The sequence below is a fragment of the Coptis chinensis genome, chromosome 9 (assembly GCF_015680905.1).
Source record: "Coptis chinensis isolate HL-2020 chromosome 9, ASM1568090v1, whole genome shotgun sequence".
NCBI lineage: Eukaryota > Viridiplantae > Streptophyta > Magnoliopsida > Ranunculales > Ranunculaceae > Coptis > Coptis chinensis.
The window spans coordinates 65469560-65494144 of NC_141464.1; the positions used below are offsets into that span (position 1 = coordinate 65469560).

At 38.4% G+C, this 24585-nt stretch overlaps 1 protein-coding gene and 1 long non-coding RNA gene across 6 annotated transcripts; one reads left to right on the forward strand and one right to left on the reverse strand.

Annotated features, from left to right (window-relative positions):
• The first annotated feature begins 1064 nt into the window (after window positions 1-1064).
• LOC147477402 (uncharacterized) lies at window positions 1065-11225 on the forward strand. 3 transcript variants are annotated; one of them, XR_015207476.1, is made up of 5 exons: window positions 1065-1595; window positions 8132-8928; window positions 9104-9206; window positions 10633-11035; window positions 11120-11225. It is a non-coding gene; the product is annotated as an uncharacterized LOC147477402 (long non-coding RNA). The 3 variants fall into 3 exon arrangements; XR_015207474.1 differs by having other exon boundaries at window positions 10633-11225; XR_015207475.1 differs by having other exon boundaries at window positions 1071-1595; window positions 3711-8928; window positions 10633-11225.
• A 786-nt stretch (window positions 11226-12011) lies between these two features.
• On the reverse strand, window positions 12012-15747 carry LOC147477403 (cysteine-rich receptor-like protein kinase 10). 3 transcript variants are annotated; one of them, XM_086582093.1, is made up of 7 exons: window positions 14793-15746; window positions 14169-14288; window positions 13677-13819; window positions 13337-13547; window positions 12974-13211; window positions 12638-12863; window positions 12012-12554 (listed from the first exon to the last, which is right to left on the reverse strand). In XM_086582093.1, the coding sequence occupies exons 1-7, from the start codon at window positions 15592-15594 to the stop codon at window positions 12219-12221; spliced, it is 2076 nt and encodes a 691-aa protein (XP_086438219.1). In that variant the 5' UTR covers window positions 15595-15746; the 3' UTR covers window positions 12012-12218. The 3 variants fall into 3 exon arrangements, with proteins under 3 accessions (XP_086438219.1, XP_086438221.1, XP_086438222.1); XM_086582095.1 differs by having other exon boundaries at window positions 12713-12863; window positions 14793-15743; XM_086582096.1 differs by lacking the exon at window positions 14169-14288 and having other exon boundaries at window positions 14793-15747.
• Between the last annotated feature and the right edge of the window lie 8838 nt (window positions 15748-24585).

The following is a 24585-nucleotide window of genomic DNA, read 5'->3' on the forward strand; positions in this document are numbered from 1 at the left end:
CAAGTCCATACTTCCCCTCATAGTGACTTGCATTGAGAATGTTCTTAGAGCCAGTCCAATGGAGAACTACTAAATAGAGCTGCTAAAAGGTGCCACCTAAGCTTTTTTAGCAGGTTTAGCTAGGCAAATCAAATTTGGCATGTGAAAACCGAAAAATAGTTCCAATGGAGATTTCAAAGTTGAATTGCCAAATTGATACGGACGGCAGAAAGTGTGTCATCCGTCTATTATTTTCGTAACTTAAGTTGAAAGTAAAAACATAGATAACAGAAAGTGTGTCATCCATCGAAATTTAACATACAGACGACAAAAACTCTACCGTCCGTCTCCTGGAACATAATTATGGAAGGCCACAAATTTGACTGGGTCCAACCATATTTAGGACCTTCTAGTATCCCCATTAGAATGATATTTTGGTGTTTGTAGTTGGTAGGAAGAAAATTCCAACAAAGTCAAAGACCTCAAAATTTCTTATCGGTGATATTTCTCTTGGTAGGGTCGAGAAGGACTTGGTGAAATAGTGACCGGAGTCGAAATATTTAATTGTTTGGAACATTATAAAAGATCATGTGGAATTCAAGGAGAGGGAAGTAGGTTTATTAGAATTACTGAGAGAGGGCTGGGTATGGTGAACAAGGAGAAAGAGTCGCACGTGTTGGAATCATATTCAATTCTTGCACAAGGAAGTAAAAAGGAATTTCCGCGGCAAAGTTATTTTGAGTATTCCATCCTAATTTTAAGGCTGAGTCCAATGGCTCTCTATCCCTTTAAAAGTAGTGTTAAAGTCAAAAGTAGAAATTAAAAAGTCAATAAAGTAAAATTTAAAATAGAAATTTAAAATCAATAAAGTAAAAATTTAAAGTCAACATATTTTACTCTATATATAGAGAGTAAAATAGAGATAGAAAGAAAATATGTTGACTTTAAATTTTACTTTATTATCGATTTTAAATTTATTTTTAGGCTATTTTTACCAACTTTATTGACTTTAAAATTTACTTTATATCGACTTTTTAACACTACTTTTAAAGGGATAGAGAGCCATTGGACTCAGACTAAGTAGTCTACTTCCTCCAAAAAAATGTCAATTGTCAAACATTATGTTCGTTCTATATCAAAAAGAGTCATTGCATTCTCATTCCTATTACAGGGGCACGGAAAAAAAATAAATTAATCAGCGATTCCTTGATATTACCAAATCATAACCACCGTGAAATAAATAATTTTTTTTTTTATGCTTCATTAATGGATTTGTGTGTCTAAATAATAAAACAGCATATGTGGCAGTGGCACAACCTTAACCAAAATGTTATTGATCAACATATCGCAAAAATCAGCAACCCTCCTAAATCCTGTTCAAACTTCACTGTTTTTAGGACAAACCTCAAAATATCGTCTCTGCCGTCCCTTTACCAACAACACCTCAACAATTTCAACACCTATCAAAAACCATCAACCCCTCCAAACCTTACCATAGTATATGAAAAACTATTGTTCGTCGAAGTTTTAGAACATCAGAAGAATAAGGTTGATGATATTACTAAAGAAGGTTTTGCTATGGGACTCATTTCTTTATATGGGAAAGCCGAAAGCGGGTATGTTTCATCATGCTTTTAAACTGTTTTATGAATTGCCTGAGTTGAAATGTGAACGTATAATGCGTTATTAAATGCTAGTGTTGTATCTAAGATTTTTTTTTTTTTTTTTTTTATCAGTAATTTAAGCAAATTTTGTATTAATGAAAAAAGAATGGGGGAGAAGGGGAGGGAAGAAAGTACATGTAGTGTTTATAGGACACTACCACCAGCAGACTCATAATCAGCTTCTCAAATCTATAATATACTTGCTCAGGGACCTCCCATTCGGTGATCCATGGGGGTTTGTCAAGAAAGACTATGCGCTCATTACTTTGTAAACTCACTGAATGTTTAGCCACCTGGTCTGCTGTGAAGTTAGATTCCTTCTAAGTTGGAGTTAACTAATTACAGTAGCTTAGATTTTTCTTGCATATTTCCCACCTTTGTTGCATCCACCATGGAATCTGCAACCCACTGAAGGCATGTATAGCAGCTGCCGAGTCAGATTCTACCCACAGATGCTTCCAACCTCTCTGCAAACCATATTCCACACCTTCTAAAATAGCCAAACACTCTGCAATATAGTTTGTCTGAAGTCCAATGTTTCTGTACACCACACCACCAAATTCATATCTACAATATAAGCACCACCCCATAGCCAGAATGTCATGGATTGCCTAATGAAGCCCCATCAACGTTAAGCTTAATAACATCATTTTCTGGGGGATACCACTTGCAGTCCTTAATCTGTGGAGCTCAGCGCAACTTATCTGGTAAGCCCCATCTCCTCAAGACTTGAGTGTCGGTACCACCTCTATCCATGTGACCGGTAGATAGAACAAAGAAGTTCTGAATATGGCTCCTCAATTGATTTTTGCATTAATTTAAAGTAATAGTCTTACCTTAAAATATCAGAGTGTTTCACCGTTTCCATAACACCACCATACCAGCCATGAGTGCAGCCCCCCATAATCGCTTGATAAGTGGACTTTTACCTCTCCTTGCTGAAATTGCTTCTGACATGTTGTTGAAGTTGCTATGAAGACCAAACTGCCTAGCTGTCCATTCCCACAATGACTTTGCATCTGTACAGTCCCACATCACATGGGAGAGCGATTCAGCTGTTCTATACCCATTGTAGCACTTTGACACAAGTGGAATGCCTCTTTTGTAAATTCTCATCAGTAGCGGCACAACCTTTGAGAAGTTTCCAGGTTGTACCAAAAACTTTAGGATGTACACTCTTATTCCATGCTATCTTGCTCCACCACATCACCTTACCTTTTCTCTTGATGACCTCAAAAGCAAATTTAACTGAAAATTCCCCTTTGAGATATGGTGATGTATCTTGTTGGCGGAAGCTTCAACAATCGATAAATATCAATTAAATTTAATGAAAGAAACACCTAAATCTAGGGTTTAAAGCTTCAAACATGAAGAAAGAATAATATTCAATAATAACCATCTAACAATTAAGGCCTAGATGCCTTTATATAAAAAAACAACTACTAAATCTTATTGGAATCCAAATAGAAAACCATCCTAAATCATATTCCTAATTGAATTAGGAAACCAACGAAAATAGAAACTACTAAATAGCTATTGCTAATTAATAAAAGACTAATTAAGTAATCTTCTTCCATGCTCATGCATCATACTCCTCGTCTTGAAAGAAACTCATCCTCGAGTTTGATTCCATGAACATGCTCCAAATTTTAGCATAAGTCACGTACTTCACCATCACCCTCCTTCGATTCAAGAAAATTCGTCTGCGAATTTTGGCTTTGTAATGACTCACGAAAAGAACCAAGGACCAGATAGCTACTGGTGCCCCATTTTGGAAATTCCATCCAGCAGAAAACCGCGGTTTAAGAAAGAATTTGATCGACGTTGAAGGAAAGTCCTCATGATCCAGAAAATAAGGATCAACATAGATGCTTTGTTCTCGATCCCTCACAACATGTCGCATGTGTGATTTAGTGGGAGTACAGTTTACTATGTCGCTGCAATAAAGCCAATAATTCCATGCTGTAGTGGCCACAAAGGAGAATGGATGGGCATAAGCAACCTCTTGCTTTAGCGACTCCGACTTGTAGACCTTGAGCAAGTTACTAAGCACTTTGTTCCTTGCAGGCATGCTACTGTTAATCAATCGAAAGGAGGTGAACAAGGGGGATGAGTCAAGTAGCAGACGATGATAAGCAGCATTACCATGAGAACTGAATTGGATACCTGCTACAGTAACACTTCTAACCATAGATTCAACCTCATTAATGACCACTAAACTTCCACTGCCATGTGTTAAACGTTTGTGAATAAAATCAATTCCACCCAGAACGCAAACATCACTAACAGACTCAATATTGATGATGCTGGGATCGTAAGGCAACATGGTCCGGATCTGGGAAAGGTCGAGAGCTTTTCCATATCTAATAGAGTGAAACAAAATAAAATCTATACCTTTGAAGTTGTCCTTTTTTGCTGTAATTGATGTGCAACATGAGTTCGTTTCTTTCAAAGTTCGGTGGTCAAGCCCATGGGTCGTGAGCCCACTAGTTTAGTTATTCTATTTTAGTTGTTGTCCACGTGGCGTGTTACTATTGGTCTATTGTTTTTAGGATTAGAATAAATAAGGGCTTGTATTTAGGTTTTGAGTTAGTTGTATTTTGTGTTTATGAATTATTGAGTGAGATTCAATAAAAGGCGAGACTTTTAGGGTTCTATAAAGTGTAGATTTTGATTAGGTGTTACTTCCGCTATTTCAATTTACATTATTTGGTATCGGAGCGGTTGATTTTTGGGAGATTGTGCATAAACTGTGGGTACTGTTCATCGAGGTACTGTTTACGAAGCACTATTCATCGAACACTGTTACGGTACTGTTCACTGAGATTTATTCCTTTGAAAAAAAAAAAAATCAAATTTTTATTGTTATTATGGTGAATCACAAAGTAACTTGAAATTGTCCTCCATCTATGGATACTCGTATGTCTCGTTTAGAAGAAAGTATGGAAAACATGACACCAATGTTCCAGAACCTGATCGAAGCAAAGTTTCCAGTCCAAAGAGAGGTGCAACAACCACCTCCACCACCACATAATAATGGTTCGGTGGCTAGTATTGGTGATGCGTCTCAGGTTGACGGTTCAATCCTTCTTCTGACGGCTACAGATCCAGAAAACGATAAAGAGAACAGAGTTGATAGAAAAGATAAAACCAATAGGGATCCTCCCCTCAATGGGGAACGTGAGGGTGTACCCCTCAATGATGGCGCCGCTCGGCTACCGGCAGGTGTTGAAGCTCTCCTATTTGGCGCTCCACCAATCTTTGATAAGTATGAAAATGAGTCTAATTTTGTTGAGTATGTTGATCCGGTTTGGGAGGGTTTTGATATTTAATATACAAAGCTCTTTAGTTTTGTGCATCTAAAGTTGCAATTGGAGGTTTGCGTATTTTCTGTTTTGGGATGTGGTAGTATTCCCATAGAGCAGAGAAATCATATTGGTGGTTTTACATCTTTCTTCTTGCATCGCTTTGCATATGGTGATTTTGCAAACTTGCAAACATTATGGTGCATTCTTCTTCTTGTGAGTAATTATCTGGGCAAAATTCGAGGTCGAATTCGTTTGACAGCGGGAGAGTGATGGGCATCAGCTACAGTGAATTTCATTCGCCAATTGCGTATACAAACTCGAGACGAGTTCTTTTCAAACTGGAGAGAATGATGTAGAACATAAATTCGTTTCTTTCAAGGTTCGGTGGTCAAGCCCATGGGTCGTGAGCCCACTAGTTTAGTTCTTCTATTTTAGTTGTTGTCCACGTGGCATGTTACTATTGGTCTATTGTTTTTAGGATTAGTATAAATAAGGGCCTGTATTTAGGTTTTGAGTTAGTTGTGTTTTGTGTTTATGAATTATTAAGTGAGATTCAATAAAAGGCGAGACTTTTAGGGTTCTATAAAGTGTAGATTTTGATTAATTGTTGCTTCCGCCACTTCAATCTACATTAGTAATCCTTCCCACAAAGTCACACAAATTACAGTCATGAAGATTGGTGTATAGATTCACATAACCTGTTAAGGTTCCATCTCTATCGAAATTCTGTGTTTGTTGCTTTTGATTTTGGTTATGTTCTATTTCTTCCTTAACAATTTGCGCAACACTTGTAACTCTATTTGTGTACTCCACGTATCTTTTTCTGCGATGGTTTCACGCTGGATTACTGGAACTAGGTGATCATTGACTAAGGTTTTCTCCTCTCCTACAGAAGCATCTTGATCTGAAATTGGCAATTTTAGATCATGGGTGTTATCCAATTCTAAAGCTATGGGAGTGAGAAGTGGTGTGCTGTAACAACTGGATTGTGGAAGAGAAGAATAAGTATAACAGAGACCAGTTGAGGAAGCAATAGATGCTACATCGTTAACGTCTAAAACTAACTTCTTTTCCTCCTTTTCTTCACTCCCTTTTTCTGGTTTTTTAAGTTCTCTTGCAATCTCATATTGATGATCGTTTCCAAAAGTAGTAACACATTGGGATAGTGGGGCATTGGTTACTTGAATTGGATGAACAAGTCCTTGACGGACATCTTTGGTGTTGCTGCTCATGACATCTTCATGTGCTGCTGTATGATGGTATGGAACTCCTACTGGTCTGGTAGGACAGCGCACATGGTGTTCTCTATGAACAGTTGCAGGACAGTAGAGAGTACATACTTGTTGTGGCACGTACTTGTGCTGATCACGATGGTGGGTGTGGATTTCTTGATTTTGTCGTCGATAATCTCCAAGAACAGGGTGGTGATGGTGTTTTTGGGGATGGTGAAAACCATCAACCCATAGGTTGGAATCGGTCTTTGATTCATAGGAGTGTAGATCGTAACACCGCAAACAATCTTTCTCTTTACCACTGTCTTTGACAACAACCTGTTTTCGATGCTTGAGCCAAAGCATCTTATTTATCTCGGTCATGACTTCTTCAAGCTATTCTTCTAGTCGATCAACTCTAGCGTGCAATGAACTAGGACGATCTCTTCTTCGAATCTCCATGAAAAAAATTTGCCAAGATTTTAATGGCTCTGATACCGAACTTGATGTATCTTATTGGCAGAAGCTTCAACAATCGATAAATATCAATTAAATTTAATGAAAGAAACACCTAAATTTAGGGTAAACCTTCAAACATGAAGAAAGAATAATATTCAATAATAGTCATCTAACAATGAAGGCCTAGATGCCTTTATATAATAAAACAACTACTAAATCTAATTGGAATCCAAATAAGAAACCATCCTAATCTTCTTCCATGCTCATGCATCATATGGCTTCCATGCACTATGGTCTTCCCCATAAGCGCTGGAAGTTCATCCACATTAAATCCAGCCAGCTGCAGTACGTGTTGAAACAGTGGGGATATCGACCAAGTACCAATATAAATGAGATGACTCACTTTTGCTCTACATCCCTTTAGGTGCCTAGCTTGCAAGTAAAGTCTTTGCTGCAGTGATTGGCTACCTATCCAAACATCTCTCCAAAAATCTACTTTGTCTCCAGTGCCTAGAAGCCATTGAGCTCTACTAGTAACTTCCGGGAAAGCCCATTTAGACCAGATCGTGGACTTGGCTTAGTTGTTAATAAGATCCCCATCTCTAGTGCAGAATTTCTTTCTCATGAAGTTAGCATACTCATCATTCTTAAACAAAATGTGCTAGGCCAATTTCATCAATAAAGCTAAATTCAGTTCCTTCAATCTTCTGATTCCTAGGCCCCCTTCCTCACGCGGTTTACAAACCTTTTCCCAAGAGACAATAACAAGCTTTTTGGTGGCTGGATTCCCCGTCCACAAAAAATTTCTTAAGATTCCTTCAGCTTCTTTTAGGATACTATAGGCCCACTTATACACTCCCATATTATAAACTGGTATACTATTAAGCACCGAGTTGTATATAAGAAGTTTGAGTTAACTGAAAAGTTGTTTAGAGAACTGCCTTTGAAGTTTGAAGTTGTTGATAGAGCTGGATTTTCGTTCTTATAATATAGTTATTCAAGCTTTAATTGAATTAGGGAATTGGGAAAATGCTCTTTTGATGTTGGAGGAGATGGAGAAGAATGGGGTGGAGCGGAGTTTGACTACTTTTAATACACTGCTGAATGGGTTTTATAGGGATGGTAAGTTTGAGGAGGGTGAGAGGATTTGGGCTAGGATGGAAGAGAGCGGTATTGTTCCAGATATAGTCATAATGCTAAGTTGCAGGGTTTTGTTAATGTGGGGAAAATATCGGAGGCAGTTGAATTAGTTGAACAGCTTGGAAATAACGGAAAGAAACCTAATCTTATTACATATAATGTTTTGATAAAATGGTATTGCAATAATGGGAATCTGGATGAAGCTAAAAGTGTATATGATAATATGTTGAAGAGTGATATTGTCCTGGATTGGTTCACTTTTGAGGCATTCATTCCCTGTGTTTGTGAGAAAGGGGATTTTGGTCTTGCTCTTAAGCTTTGTGAAGAGAGTATTGGCTCTAATTGCCATGTTTCCGCGTGCATACTGCAGGTTGTGGTTGATGGGTTGCTGAAAGAGTCGAAGGTTGAGGAAGCGAAGCGGCTTGTGGAGATTCACAGTCAAAAAAGTATTATCGTTTGAAATTGAAAATGCCTCGAGAAATTGAGTGATGTTATTCTTCCTTGTATGTTTTCATCTAGCAAGTTTTCCATTTTGTCAGTTTCATATTTATTTTTGTTAGTGATATGATCGATGTAATGTTTCTTTGTTTTCCCTGTTTGCTTTTGCAAATTGATTTAATTGCTTCTATGCTACACTACAAATTCGTTACCGTTTATTACTGAATGTGGGAAGAACTGGATTTCCTTATGCCTCTTTGAATGTTGCTGACTTGCATCTTATCAACCTGCTTATAAGGGTTGCTTCTTTTGATATTTTTATAAACCTTTATGTTGCAAATGAGAATTCAAAAACTATTGGAACTTAAGTGAGGTGAATGGAAATGTTGGAATAACTAAGATAGTAAGTTAACAGAATATGATCAGTCAGAACAAAGTGATCCATCAGAAGAACTGGATTCAATCAACAGACGTACTAAGATAATTTGGCTCAAACTAAGGGAACAAATGATTTTGAGTCTAACTATAAGGGTGCATGGGAACTTGTAAGCAAAAATGCTGGCATTTCGGACATGCACTTTATTGTTCTTCCTAATAACTAACAAATCGTAATGTTCGATTCGACTGTTCTTGGCCCATCCCAATTTCCATAAGCTGAAGGACACCGTAAAATGCTGGGCTCATTCTGGAAAGTACAATATAGAGACTGCTGCTGGTAGACCCCTTAAGGTCTGTTTGTATGATCCTTTTGGCCTCCTTTTATATCTTTATCACAAACTGGTGGTGCATTATTCTGCGCACAGTATAATGCATGTCAGTGCAAACTCACATTCACATATAACGTCTTTAGCTGTGATTCTCTTGATTTCCAATTATAATGGGTCGCTAACAGGCTTTGTTACAGGTTGAAACCGACACATGGGCTCAATGTCGATGGTACACTTGTGCAAGCTGGTGGAGACGTGTGACTGGAAGAAATATCCAAGAACACTTACTGACATAGGATGGTAAGTTTTTAGAATGATGAGTTACCCCTGCACTTTTTTTGTTTTGTGATTTAAATATGGTCTTTCCGGTGTCTCTTCGGCTTATAAACATTACTAGATTCCATCATTATAAAATTGAAGATGTGTAAGGTAACTGATTTATATCATCTCTTCCTAGCACGATAATTTAATAGTATATAGTACTGTAGGAGAAATCAAGATTTACTGAACTGAATCCAAATGTTTATAATAATATAATGTGGAGGAGATGATTATGTGTTTTTGTTAGTATGTCCTTATTTTTGTATGGATAATATGTCCTCGTTTTTCTTTTGTCCGTACCAGTATTCTAGCTACACAGCAAATTCTACCTGATGGTAGTTTCATTGTGGTGGGGGGTTGCAACATCCCACATTATGAATTTATTCCAGCTGAGGGAGAATATAACCACAAGGCTTATGAGCTACCACTTCTAGTAGAGACCAATGACCGTATTCCAGGGTCAGAGAACAATCTCTACCCTCTGTACACCTTTCCAAAGGTGGAAACCTCTTCATTATGGCTAACTATCGTTCAATCCTATTCGACCCTAAGACTGGAAAGATTATCTGCAAGTTCCCAGACTTGCCTGGTGGTGTTAGAAACTACCCTGGCACAGCAGCTTCAGCTGTCCTCCAATAAAACTCAACACTCGCAAGAAGGGTAAAAACAGTCCCGTTGAAGTTGCAATTTGTGGAGGTGCACCTGAGGCTACCAGAGGGCTGATGCTAAGCTACCATTATTGCCTGCATTGCTAACTTGTGGAAGAAGTAAGATAACAGATACTAAGGTTAAACGGAATATTGAAACAATGCCGGCACCAAGAATGATGGCAGACATGCTCATTTTACGAACAGAACATATCTCATGATAAGGGTGCTAAGACGGGATGTTCTGGCTGGGAATTCGCCTAAGACCCATATTTCAGCTCTGTACTCTACAGACCCACAAAACCAAAAGACCAAATGATTTGAAGAGCTACGTAGAGTATCCTAGAAGTATCATGCTCAGGATTTACACAGTAAGATATTATTAGGATTTTGAATTGATTTGGTAAGCACCAATAAAGGATTTAGTTTCTATATACTAGCTAAGCTTGCCAAGTAATCAGCAGCTCTGATTGTTTCCCTATAAACACATGAACTGAAATATCAAAAAACAGATTGAGCATGCCTAGTATTAACTTAGTGATGTTAAAGAATTAACATGACTGGTGGCTTTACTATTAACTCGATTGTCTATTAAGAACCCCTTGAGTTTGGTGAAACTTTTGGTTTTTTTCTTTTCTAGCTTGTTAGTCATGACATTTTTGTTTGGTACTAATTGTCAAGTATGAGCATATAGGCATCATTATATTGAGAACTTATACCAAGGCTCTGCGGATAAACACTGTTATTACTTTTTGCAGGACATGTTTGTTGCTGGTACTAATACAAAATAAACTGCTGTGGAATCGGCGATGGCAGAACTTATCAATCATCCTAATATGATGAAAAACTTACAAGAAGAGGTACACCGTGTTGGTTGAACAAAGTCAAAAGTGGATGAAAATGTTATCAATCAAATGAGCTACTTAAATTGTGTCATCAAAGAGGCTCGAAGGTTGCATCCTCCTGTTATTTTATCCTGTCCCAGGGAGACTACAGCAAGTGTCGACCTAGAAGGCTATAATATTCCTGCTAAAACGGGGAGAGGGGAGGAGAGAGATTAGTCCAGGAATATCATTTGCCCTTACATCTGTTAAATCTATTCTTGCTAGCCTCCTATATTGGTTTGATTGGGAATTGCCTAGTGATGCAGAAAAGAAGGATGTGGGTGAATCTTTTGGTCTCACAGTTAACCTTAAACTATTCTCTTATTCTATTCCAGTGTCTCACTTCTCTTAATCCCTGCAGAGGTTCGTGCGTCATTTTCATTAATAAGAAGAGAGTGGAATGTCAATATGTCACACACTATGTTCTGTTAATAAGAATAATGCTATCACGCATTTACGCTGTATAAGATTTGCATCTTCTCCGTCCCTGTTTTGCTGCCACCTCTGCTGCCAGAATAATGACTAAGCACTCAGCTTCATAGTTACTCACAACCACAAGTTTTTGTGCAAGAACTCATATGATTTCATTTGCACTATTCCTGCGCATAATTCTTGTGCCGTCATTACCCAGATTGCCAAGAGAGCAGCCGTCTGTGTTGATTTTCACAACATCACTAGCAGGTTGTATCCAAGACACATTACTTGGGTTGTATTGCAAAGCTAAGACTTCCAATTCTTACAAAATATGCAAGGACATTGAATTTCTTGAATTATTATTTGTTGAAAAAATGAATGTTGTGAAACAGATTATAAAGGAAACAAAAATTCAGCAAGAGTCGACCGGCCTGCAGGCTATCTTGAGCATGAAAACTTCACATATGTTGTCCATGTGCAATGTGCACTTATGTTTGGGGACATCTAGATTATGATACGTTTAGAGATGCCATTAGGAAAGCTGGCTTGGAAAGTTAATGTAAAAAATTGTAAAACCGAAACAAAAGAACAATAATATCCATAATTCCATATCCTTGTTAGAAAGTGGCACAAATACGCAAATGTCATCTGCACATTTAGTCGCGAGGTCAGCTTATGAGCGCAACAGAATTTTGCTGTGCAATTTTATGACCATTCCCAAGGTCTGCATATCAATATGTTGACAACTGAAACAGGATTTCGTTCCTGCTAGTATTTTTATGTTCAAAATTAATCATCTACTGTGGTCGGTGGTCGCATCCACATATCATCGACGAGAGTAAGAAAACTGCAGCCAATTGCAAATATGCAGTCAACAGAATATCCTGACTGAAGTACACAAAAATGAGTACTTAAGATGTCCTTTCTTGTTTATGTTTATCTCAACATTTCGTCATGTCTTACTTTGATGCAAATATCCTACATCCTACAATCCGTAACACATTATTGAGACACAGCAATACCCTTAATCTTTCAAGCGTTATTGACTATCGAGGGTATATTTCGGTAACTGATACTTCATTAATTGACTGGTCAGGCAAGAAAGGTTGGAGTGGTTGATCTGTATGTCCTGCATTATCCCCTGTACTCAACGGCTCGCGACTGTTAACAAAAAAGGCGGGCGTTGAAGGTAATGGGAGGGTGACAGAGTTGCTATTAAGCATGGAAACAACTGCTGCCATTGTGGGACGCAACGCAATATCTTCTTGAACACACAGCAACCCAATGTGTATGCATCTCATCGCGTCAGTTCTTGAATATTGTTCCTTCAGTGCTGGTTCTATTAACTTTAGAGCTGTGCCTCCCTCCCTGTGTTTCCATGCCTGCAACAATTCATTTATAATACATGAATCTACGAAAGCAAATGCTTCCAAGGAATTGAAGATCCCTAGAATAGAGTACGCACCATTGTAAGGACTAAACCAGGAAATAAAAATGAAGATTTCATATAGACAGAAATGAAGTACATAGTCGTACTTACATAACTTAGAAGGTTCTCAGCATGTTCTGATTGAAAGAAACAGTTGTTCTTTTGGCCACTTATAATCTCTAGAATCAATACACCAAAACTGAAGACATCTGACTTCACTGAGAACTGCCCATGCATTGCATACTCCGGAGCCATATATCCACTGTTTGAGATATTAATCAGATTGATGAATTCCGCTGTAGAGAATATATTCACCCTCTTTTCAATTATTAGTATTGGTAAGAAGCAGAGAAAGCAAGTTCTCACACATACTATGTTCCGACAATTCTGTTGGTACTGTCTTCAGTTTGGTCCATAACAAAAAGCCTTGCCATGCCAAAATCTGCAATTTTAGGAATCATTTTTGCATCTAACAAAATATTCCCAGCTTTGAGATCACGATGAACAATCCTATGACGTGAATCCTCGTGAAGATAAAGAAGACCTCGAGCAATCCCTCCAATGATTTGGTAGCGTCTTTCCCAATCCAGATATGTACATTTGATTGGATCTGTAAAGCAAATTACTTGTAAACTAAGGTAGAGTAAAGCACTATTTCTTGAACTACATCATCACTGTGTTTAGCACCTAAAGAAGATAAGCTGAAATAGTTTATGAGGAAGTTTCGAGCCAAACCAAAAATAAAATGGTCGAGGCTTGCATTTGGCACAAATTCGTATATGAGAAGTTTTTCATCCTCTTCCAGGCAGAAACCTAAAAGCTTTACAAGATTCCGATGTTGGAGTTTGACAACTAATAGAGCCTCATTTTTAAATTCTGTTACACCTTGGTCAGAGTTTCTTGAGAGTCTCTTCACAGCTATCTCTCTCCCATCCAAAAGCCTACCCTGTGTAAACTTTAACTGTCACAATTTCCCAAGTAAAGAGACAGACCTTAAACAAGTAGATAATCCAATAGAAAAAGTTGTATATCCAATTCAATTCTAATAATTAGCAAAAAAGTATATAATCAAAACCTTGTAGACAGAGCCAAAGCCGCCTTGTCCAAGTTTGTTAGCATCAGAGAAGTTGTCCGTCGCTTCTCTTATTGTGCCAAAATTGAATTGCAGGGATTCCACATTGCTGATTTCATCCACACCATTCCTCATTTGAGTGACGTCTTTATAAATGCAGCAAAATACCAATCTATATCAATGTTTTTTGTTGAGGATAATTGGAAGAGAAGTGATATTGGTTTATAGTATATATAAAGCTCTTGATAATTGGAAGAGAAGCTCTTTGTTTATTTATACAGAGGCTTATCCATGTTGTCTTTTTGGATATATATTATTAAAAGTATGCAGTCAAATGCGCATTTAGGCTCAACTTAGACTCTAGATTCACCCCTAGTGCCGCACACCTAAGCTCTAAAACATTACATATGAAGGGGAAATTGTGTGTTCGATCTGTTAATGCACCAACATACTTTATAGAACAGAAGATGTGTGTAATTGTGTAAAGATTCTGACCTCCATCAATTTTCCTCCTGCGTAAGCTGTAAGAAATGGCGACAGTGGCTATTAGTATCACTGTAGTTACTGTAGAAACTACTATAATCACAACTCTTTTGGATGAATTCGTTTGCCGAGCTGTTGACATAGAAGGGGAAAAAAATTCATAAATCAATATATATAATCACCTTAATTGCTTAATCTCTTTCAGTCTCCCTCTCCATGCGGTTTTCTTCTATTCAAATTATTTATTGGACTAACTGAATGAGGTCCTACACAACTTGGTAAGACAGAGCATTTTACTAACTCACAAACTTATGTGCAGTCCTCTTTACATACACAAAGCAAGACACTGCACCTATTGGTAAAACTCTAAAATTTTCAGCTCAGATAACATAAGATAAACATCAATTTCAATCAAAAGGAATTAGACTTTAGAGTGCACAACTTAACACTTCACAAGATAAGCAAGCTTATATTAAACCCGTTTGCTATGACCAAATGAATATTATTTTATTAAACCTTGCATCAATAAAGCTAGCTGCCCAGCAGGCTTTCACCAAAGCCCTATCTCAGAAAATCAAGTTAGCAAATTAAATTTCGTTGCATGAAAATTCGCTTAATATAAGTTTGATCGCTTACGGTTGGTTGTGTTCGTGTTTGGTGGTGCTGTTATTTGAGGAGGAGCTGGAGCAGAAATGATTGCTTCCGGTCCAAAGAAATTGTAAATCTCAAACCTTATGATACAACTTGGATTAACAACTCTTCCACCTTGTCTCGTATCACAACATGAAAGCTGAAAAATAGAACTATATAGGCATCTACGGCAATCATACGGACTTAAATCTTGAGTGCACTGAACAAGTCCGTATATATTCACAGAGCTTGTGAAATAAGTTTCACCAACCGCAAACAAATTGGATGAATTAAAAACAGCTCGTGCCACTATGCCTTCCATCAACGCGCTCAGTGTCCGAGTGAACTGATTCACGTTGGCGGTAATACATGCATCATTAACCATATGAACCGTCGGATCAAGATGCAGATTAGATACAAAAGGCTTGTCGGAGTAGTGCAGCAAACACTCATCGTAATAAAGAACTGTTTCTTTTTTGAACGGGCATCGACTTGTGACCTCTTCAGTTGCGGTTTTCGCACACTTCTTGCAGGATTCAGAGGTACAATCACCTCTGCATTGGAAAAGCCCATAAATTCCATCTGAATTACTTCCCACAGTGCTGGTAAAAAATCTTGCATTATTTGGATTAGTGCTATTATTGGACATAGAAGTAAGTAGGATGCTGAGATTAGCTTCATATGTGCTGTTAGTTGTGTAATTTCCTCCTAAACATAACTTAGCAACACGGTATTGGGCAGTGCTGAGATTGAAGAGTAGTAGCAGTGTAGAAGAAAAGGCCAAGAATAACAAACCAAAGACACCCATTGAGATTTCTGGTTTGCAAAGAAATACCGGCCAGTGATAATGGTTTGCTAAGTGTTATAGATATAACTTGTAGGAGCCATTTGTTGGCTTTATCCCTCACATGAGGAGGAAAGAATTTCAGCTTGCATGGGAAAGCTTGAGCGCACCTGCGCTCAGATTTGGCTTTAACTTTCGGAGGGCTTACCCGCTTTCGGGCCTTTGATGGACTTCCAAGAGTGAAGCGCCCCTCGCTACTTACTTTGGTCTTGCCCGAAAAGCGATCTGGCGCTCGAGTCTATTTTTTCTCAGGCTTCGCTTACAAGAATCGCTAAATTTGTGTTTTTGATATAAAAACAAAATCAAAGGTTTTGGAAAAACCTAAACCGAAGAAGAACCAAAGAACAAAGAGAGAAACCCAATCTTGAAAAGCAATCAAGATTGAGAGATAACCTTTACGGAGACAATCCTGTAAAGAGAGAGGAGTGATCTAGTAAGGTGAGAGACTGAAATGAGAGATTGTAATCTTCCTTCCCACTTTATAAAGAATTAGCTCTTGTGGAAGTAGGCACCATTGGCCGAACCACGGTAAATCTTTGTGTTATGGTTTGCTTTTACTGCTTTACATTATTATCTGTTGTTAATAGTTGTTTAGCGAGTTGGGCATGTTAGTATAGGTTGTAGTTGATATTTATAATTTGTCTGGAGTTGAATTGTGTTCAAATACAAGTTATCTGTGTAGAAGGGGAATCGATTGGTATTGATATAATCCCCAATAAGTGGTATCAGAGCCTTGGTTAGAATAGCCTAGGGTGTTATCCTAATCTTGGTCGAGGTGTTTGTAAATTCACCGGAGAGAAGATTTGAGGTTAAATAACTTGTAGAGATGGACCATTAAGTGAACACTTTCGCATGATGAGTCTAAATAGGAAGAACTACACCATCCGGAAAGCAAGATGGAAGACTTGCTATCTTGCAAGGACTTGACACTTCCCATTGAGAATGAGGGAGTAAAACCGTAAAAAAGGCCCGATGAGGTTTGAGTGGAAAAAGCAATTGAAAAGCGATTTGATACATTCGACAGTGGATTGACGACAGTGTCTTTCACCATGTGTCTCAAGAGACTACAGCCTTTAGTCTATGGAAGAAACTCGAAGACCTTTATGAGAGGAAGTCTGGTGGAAACAAAGTGTCGGTCGTTAAGAAGTTTGTAGACACGAAGTACCAAGAAGGTTCTTCAATGTCTGAGCATCTTAATGAAGTACAAAATATCATCAATCAGATGCATTTGATGAATATCAATTTGGGAGACGAAGTTGAGACTTTGTTTCTATTAGGCTCTCTACCCGAAAGTTGGGAGACATTAGCAGTTTCTCTACACGGAGCAGCCAAGGATGGAATTGTTACCATGGAGATGGCTACCATGTCTTTGTTGAATGAGGAGACTAGAAGGGAGTGCAAAGCGGCTCCCTCACTCGAGATCTTTTTCCGAGAAACGGGAGAGGTAGAAACAAAAACCATCTCGTTCTAGAGGTGATGACGTAGTAAATCTAGGGGTGAAGTAAGAACTCCCAAGCAGAGGCAATGTTACTATTGTGCCACCAAAGGCCATTTCGGATATGAGTCGCGAGAACACTCAAGAGGGATGAGAAGAATAACCGTACATGAAGACATGGTGCGAGGAACGGAAACACAGGCAGAGATACTACCGCACTAGTCGACGACCTAGTGGAAATTGTGTCAGATTGTGGTGTGTGCTATCTTAGTACCTCATGTCAGGATACAGAGTAGGTGATAGATACAGGAGCATCCTATCACGTCACACCGCACAGGGGATTCTTCACTACCTACAGCTGTGGTGAATATGGTGAAGTAAGGATGGGTAATAGTGGCGTCTCGAAGATTATAGGCATTGGAGATATTCATGTAGAAACCAATGTCGGCTACACTTTGACACTCAAGGATGTAAGACATGTCCCTGACATATGGTTAAGCCTAATTTCGGCTGGAAAATTAGATGACGATGGCTTTGTAAACTCGTTTGGTAATGGGGTATGGAAACTGAGCAGAGGTTCCATTGTAGCGAAAGAAAGGGGAAAGAAAACTTGCTCTCTTTACAAAACACAGGGCTAGTTTGTAAAAGCGGTGAATCTTGAGTGAAGAAGAAGCTTCCCCTCCGGTATGGCACAAGAGATCGTGTCATATGGGCATAAAAGGGATGGAAGTTCTTGCTAAGCAAAAGGTCGCGGCAGGACATTAAAGGTACACATTTAAATACATGTACTCATTGTTTGGTAGGAAAGCAACACAGGTGTCTTTCCAAAGATTCCCATCTCACGAAAAGACAATCGCCCTTGAACTAGTGCACCGCACTTATGTGGTCCTATGAGAGTAAAGTCCCACGAGGGAGCTTCAGTGCTTCTTGACATTCATTGATGATGCATCAAGAAAGATATGGGCCTATAGTCCAAAACCAAGGATGAAGTACTTGGCATGTTTGAAAATTCCACAAAGCATGGTGGAAAGAGAGACGGAAGTTGTTGAAATGTATTCGCTTTCGGATAATGGGGGTGAGTACATAGGGCCATTTGAATAGTATTGCCGAGTCATGGGATTAAATCATGAGCGACCCGTTCCTAAGACACCGCAACGAAATGGAATAGCGAGAGAATGAACCGTACCATTGTAGAGAGGATGAGATGCATCTTGTCTCACTCTAAGCTACCTAGAACCTATTGGGTAGAAGCAATGTAATACAGTACGTGCATGTGATCAACCTATCGCCGGCAAAGCCTCACGAATAGTGATTATCCGCAGAGAGTATGGTCGGCGAGATGTTGATTATGGATACTCTAGGGTATTTGGGTGCGGGGCATTTGTGGCATATTCCGGCGATGAGAGATCCAAGCTTGATGACAAAGCCAAGCAGTGCATTTTTCTGGGTTATGAAGATGAAAAGTTTGGTTACAAAATCTATGATCCGATTAACAAAAAAGTAATCTGAAGTCGACATGTTGTGTTCTTAGAAGACCAAACTATAGCAGACTTTAAGGAGGGTGAGAAGCTACAGGCTTTCACCAATGATCTTGTTGATTCAGAACCAGAAGTTTCTACTGTGGAATGTGCAGAAGGCATTGGGAATGCAGAGAACCATAAGTTTGAAGCTCATGATGAGAATCCTATTGCTCATGATGGGATAGAACCTATTGGTATAGAAGATGCAGATGAGATGCATGAACCACCACCGAGCAAGCGAAGTGCATCCTCACGAGGCACCGGCCAGATGGGGCAAGGAGGTCCGGCAGTGAGGGAGACTAGCTCGAACGGGTATCCACCACATACGTCACGTGCTACTTGCTCGGATGGTGGAGAACCTATGTACTATCAAGAGGCACTTGAAGGTACAGACAAAGAAAAGTGGTTGAAGGACATGCATGACGAGATGGATTTTTTGCATAAGAATCACACTTATGAGTTAGTTGAGAAACCGCAAGGATGAAAAAATTCTCAAGAATAAGTGGATATACAAAGTCAAGCATGAGGAGAACAATCCTCACCCAAAGCACAAAGCTCGCCTTGTTGTGAAGGGATTTGGTCAAAGAAAAGGGATTGACTTTGATGAGATTTTCTCTCCTATAGTGAAGATGACTTCTATCCGGGTGGTATTGGGTATGACCGCAAGTATGAACCTAGAGGTTGAGCAGCTAGATGTTAAGACAACTTTTCTTTATGGAGACCTTGAAGAAGATGTCTACATGGACCAGCAAAAGGGGTTTGAGGTCAAAGGCAAGGAGCACCTAGTATGCAAGTTGATAAAGAGCTTGTATGGGTTGGAAGCAAAACACCGAGACGATGGTACATAAAGTTTGACTCCTTTATGGCGAAAGCAAGGATACAAAAGTCCGCTTAGATCATTGTGTGTTTGTTCAGAGATTTCCAGATGGGGATTTCATAGTGCTATTGTTGTATGTGGATGATATGTTGATAGTTGGCCCAAACATCAACAAGATATCCAAGCTGAAGAAAGACTTGAGTAAGTCCTTTGAAATGAAGGATTTGGGTAAAGCAAAGCAGATACTTGGGATGCGGATCACTCGTGATAGAAAGAGTGGAAAGTTGTGGCTTTCTCAAGAAAGCTACATTGAGAAGGTGTTGAAGAGATTCAACATGGATCAAGCAAAGCCAGTCAGTTGTCCGCTTGGTGGCCAGTTCCGCATGACCAAAGAGATGTGTCCAAAGGGTGAGCATGAGCAGAGTCAGATGGAAAAGATTCCTTATGCATCCGCAATGGGCAGCTTAATGTATGCAATGGTGTGTACAAGACCGGATATTACTTTCGCCGTTGGTGTTGTAAGCCGATTTCTGTCAAATCCGGGGAAAGAGCATTGGGAAGGTGTTAAGTGGATATTGAGATATCTCAAGGGCACTTCCAAATTGTGTTTGTGCTTTGGTGGAAGTAAGCCCTTACTTGAAGGCTACACTGATGCGAACATGGCGGTGATGTTGACTTCGATGAAGTCCACCTCCGGTTATCACGGTTACTTTTGTAGGGGAGCAGTTTCTTGGCAATCAAAGTTGCAAAAGTGTGTTGCCCTCTCCACCTCGGTTTTTTGTGTATATTGCAGCCACCGAGTGTTGCAAAGAGTTGCTATGGATGAAGAGGTTCTTCGATGAACTAGGGCTAAAAGCGAAAACAATTTGTAGTTATGTGACGGTCGGGCGCCATCCATTTGAGCAAGAATCCGAGTTTCCATTCTAGATCCAAGCACATACACGTGCATTATCATTGGATTAGAGAAGTACTCGAAGACAAACATTTGTGTATTGAGAAGATCCATACTGACGGGTCGGATATGATGACCAAAGTCTTACTGAAAGGTAAGTTTGATGTTTGTTGTGCTATTGCCGGAATGACAGCACACTCCTCCTGTTGATTTGGAAATTGCATGGAGGAAGCCCCCCCTCACTGTTCGGGAGGGGGAGATTGTTGGCTTTATCCATCACATGAGGAGGAAAAAATTTCAGCTTGCATGGGAAAGATTGAGCGCACTGCTCGAGGTTTTAACTTCTTTCGAGTCGACGACTTCGCTCGGAGCCTTTGATGGACTTCCAGTAGAGTGAGTGCACCCTGCGCCCTACTTGGTCTTGCCCGACGCGCGACCTGCACTCAGATCTATTTTTCGTGGGCTTCGCTACAGTAACCGCGAAATTTGTGTTTTTGATATAAAAACAAAATCAAGGTTTTGGAAAAACCTAACCAAAGAAGAACCAAAGAACAAAGAGAGAAACCCAATCTTGAAAGCAATCAAGATTGAGATAACCTTCTGGAGAGACAACCCCCAGAAAGAGAGAGGAGTGATCTAGTAAAGGTGAGAGAGGCTGAAGGAGAGATTGTAATCTTCCTTCCCACTTTATAAAGAACTAGCTCTTGTGGAAGTAGGCACCATTGGCCGAACCACGGTAAATCTTTGTGTTGTGGTTTGCTTTTACTGCTTTACATTATTATCTGTTGTTAATAGTTGTTTAGCGAGTTGGGCATGTTAGTATATGTTGTAGTTGATATTTATAATTTGTATAGAGTTGAATTGTGTTCAAATACAAGTTATCTGTGTAGAGGGGGAATCGATTGGTATTGATATAATCCCCAACACCATTATGTGCAAGTTAGGAAGAAAAGTCAGAACAAATTTAAGACTGGAAATTTCTTATCAGTGATACTTCTCTCGGTAGGGTCAAGAAAGACTCATTGAAATAGTGACCGGAGTAAAGAGGGGCACCTTCCACACATACACACACACACAACTACCACCAGAGTCACCTATTGCAACCCTTCTATGGCCCTTACCCTCTTAAAACTTGATCGAGCCGTTGTTATATAAACACCACCAAAAGTGGATTTATAAGATGAATTGAGGGCTAATTTTTGGTGAAGATAGTCTTCTCATAATAGAGAATCCCCCTACAAAAAATCAACCCAAACGACAAACGAAAATATTTAACATTGTCAAAAGTTGTTTTGAAATTTGAAAAATATGGAACGTTAGATAATTTTATAACATTGTAAGCAAATTTTGATACGTCTAGACATCTTCAAATGTGCTGATTTTTTCTAAGAACGATCTATATTGTGAAGAGAACATCTTCACTAAAAATTAGTTTCTAATTCATTATTTTTCATGGTGGAGTTTTTTTGGAGTTCATATAACGGGCAGGAAACTCGATATATTATATTGTTATTGAATGTTTACAGGACTTGTTCTGTATTTATAGAGTTTACAATGTTAAGTGAAATAGAAATAGGGTTAACTAGTATTACCCCTCCCCCACTAGATGAGCCAATTAGGATCCCCCCCCCACCACACACACTAAGATGGGGAAATTAGGGTCCCCCCCCCCCCCCCAAGTACAGACAAACAAAAAGTAAAAATAAACTAATTATTCTATTTAGACATATAAGACTAATTCTAGAACTAAAAAGAAAATAGAAACTAATACTAGTTTACTGTCCTACATCACTCCCCCGTTCTTGAAAAGAACTCAACCTTGAGTTCACTTCAGGTAAAGAAGCATACTCATCTCCATGATAAGGAAAGATATCTTGGACATTAAATGTAGAAGAAATATGCAAGTCTTCAGGTAGGTCGACAACATAAGCATATTGTCACTTATCTTCTTGAGAATCCGTAGGGGACCAATTTTCTTCCTCTTGAGCTTGTTGTAAGTACCAACTGGAAAATGCTCTCTACAAAGAAAAACCATAACCATATCACCTTCTTCAAAAGTCTTCAGACGCCTATGTTTGTTTGTATCTGCTTTGTACTTAGCATTAGAAGACTCGATATTCTTTTTCACATCTTCATACAATTTTTGTACATTATCAATCAACCCATTTGTATCAGCATATGAATCTGGCAAATAAGGCAAAGCTACAAGCCCCAAAGTATATGGTTAGGCAAACGAGAGTACACAATCTCAAAAGGAGACTTGCCTGTAGACCGACTCTTTGAAGAATTATACGCAAACTTAGCTTGGGAAAGGGCAAAATCCCATTGTTTGGGTTTATCACCCGTAATGCAACAGATATGATTACCAAGAGTACGGTTGACTACTTCAGTTTTGCCATCAGCCTATGGATGAGCAGTACTACTAAACTTTAAAGAATAATTAAGATGTTTCCACAATGTCTGCCAAAAATGGCTAAGGATCTTGGAGTCACGATCATAAGTAATAGACTAAGGAACACCATGTAAGCGGACAATCTCTCGAAAGAACAAGTTGGCAATATTAACAACATCCATTGTCTTTTTGCAAAGAATAAAGTGTGCCATTTTGGAGTATCGATCCACAACAACAAAGACATAATCATTACCTCGTTGTGTACGAGGAAGTCCTAGAACAAAGTCCATATATAGACAAATCAACCCAATATCCAGAAGGAATGGGAAGAGACGTATACAATTCAGTATTCTATCTTTGTCCTTTGAATTGTTGGCATATGAAACAACGTCAAACAAAATCAGCAACATCTCACTTCAAAGAAGGCCAAAAATAACGCTCTTCAACCAATACAAAGGTTTTATTACGTGTCAGACAAAACTATGCAAATATCCATATGAGTTCATAATTAACTAACATTGTAAACAAAAGAGTCATCAATTTCATTATATTTTATTACTCAAATTGGACAAAATAGTGAGTGTAGTCACTACAAACCTAGACAACCATAATCACATTACATTCAGGCTGTGTTTGGTTCAAGGAAAACTGAGGAAAAGAAAGTGTTTTCATGGAAATTGAACACTCAACTATTTGGTTCAACCTGGAAAGTGAATAATTGGAAAATGGATTCTTTAAATGGGTTGAAAAAGGAGGAAAGCAATCTCCACTTTCAGAAAAAGGAAGTTGTTTTCTAACTTTGGCCACCTGACGGCTCATTGGCGAGAGAGGAGAGATGTGAAAATAGCAAGTTTTGATTGAATGTTTTGCAGGTTTCATAAGCCTTGATCCGGTACTCCCAAGCTAAACTCAACTAAAAATAAACTTTCCCATTTATAACTAGACAAACATAATCCAATTTTTTGAAAAATCAATTCATAGAAACACAAATCAAAGAATCTAATTTCATTTTGGAATTAAATTTCAACCGAACCAAACACAGCCTCAATATTCCAATATAATATAGTTATAGCTCGCACAATACAAGTATACAAGAATTTCAATTTTAGAACAAATCAACATTAAAAAAAAAATTATACAAAAAAAATGGATTTTATTTTAGGTTTAATTTTTTTTTTTCAATGCTTAAACAAAAAACAATGAGATTAATAACTTAATAAGAGAGGATATTGTCAATTGTGGTTTGTGGAAGCTTGTGAAGTTGTGAATGTGCATTGAGGAATAAAAAAAAAGTTTGAAGCCATGAAAACTTTTTTTGGTACCAACTACCAAGCCTTGAAGACTTTAAGTCAGTAAGATAGAGAAGAGAGAGGGTCGAGACTAAACTTATCAGTTTGCTTGGTTTTCTTTCAAACAAGAAACAAGAGTGCTTTATGTTTTTTATTTTGTTTATTCCTTCTTTGATTTTTTATTAGTACTAGCAAATGCCCGTGCCTTCGGCACGAAATAACTATGAGAACCTTTTTGATGCTCAACGACGTTAGAAAAGTAAAAGTTGCCACTGAAAATTTTGTGTCCCACATGTGATGTGATATAGTTTAAGATCATGTGGCATTGATTGACAAATTTGTGATATGTTTTCTGAAAATATATACAATTGATATGAGCATACTTTTATTCGAATTAATTTGAGCATACTATAATCAATTGATCGAGTCTGGTTGTTCAGCAAGATGATGCATGTCCATCTATGCATTTTTGGCAACATGTGAATGTTTTGAAAGCATGCATAGTCTTTGAATTAGTATGTATACATGATAAATAAAAACTAAAATAAAAATACTCAACAAAAAAGTGAATAAAAATAGTTTTATACTAAAGTGAAGAATCGAACATAGT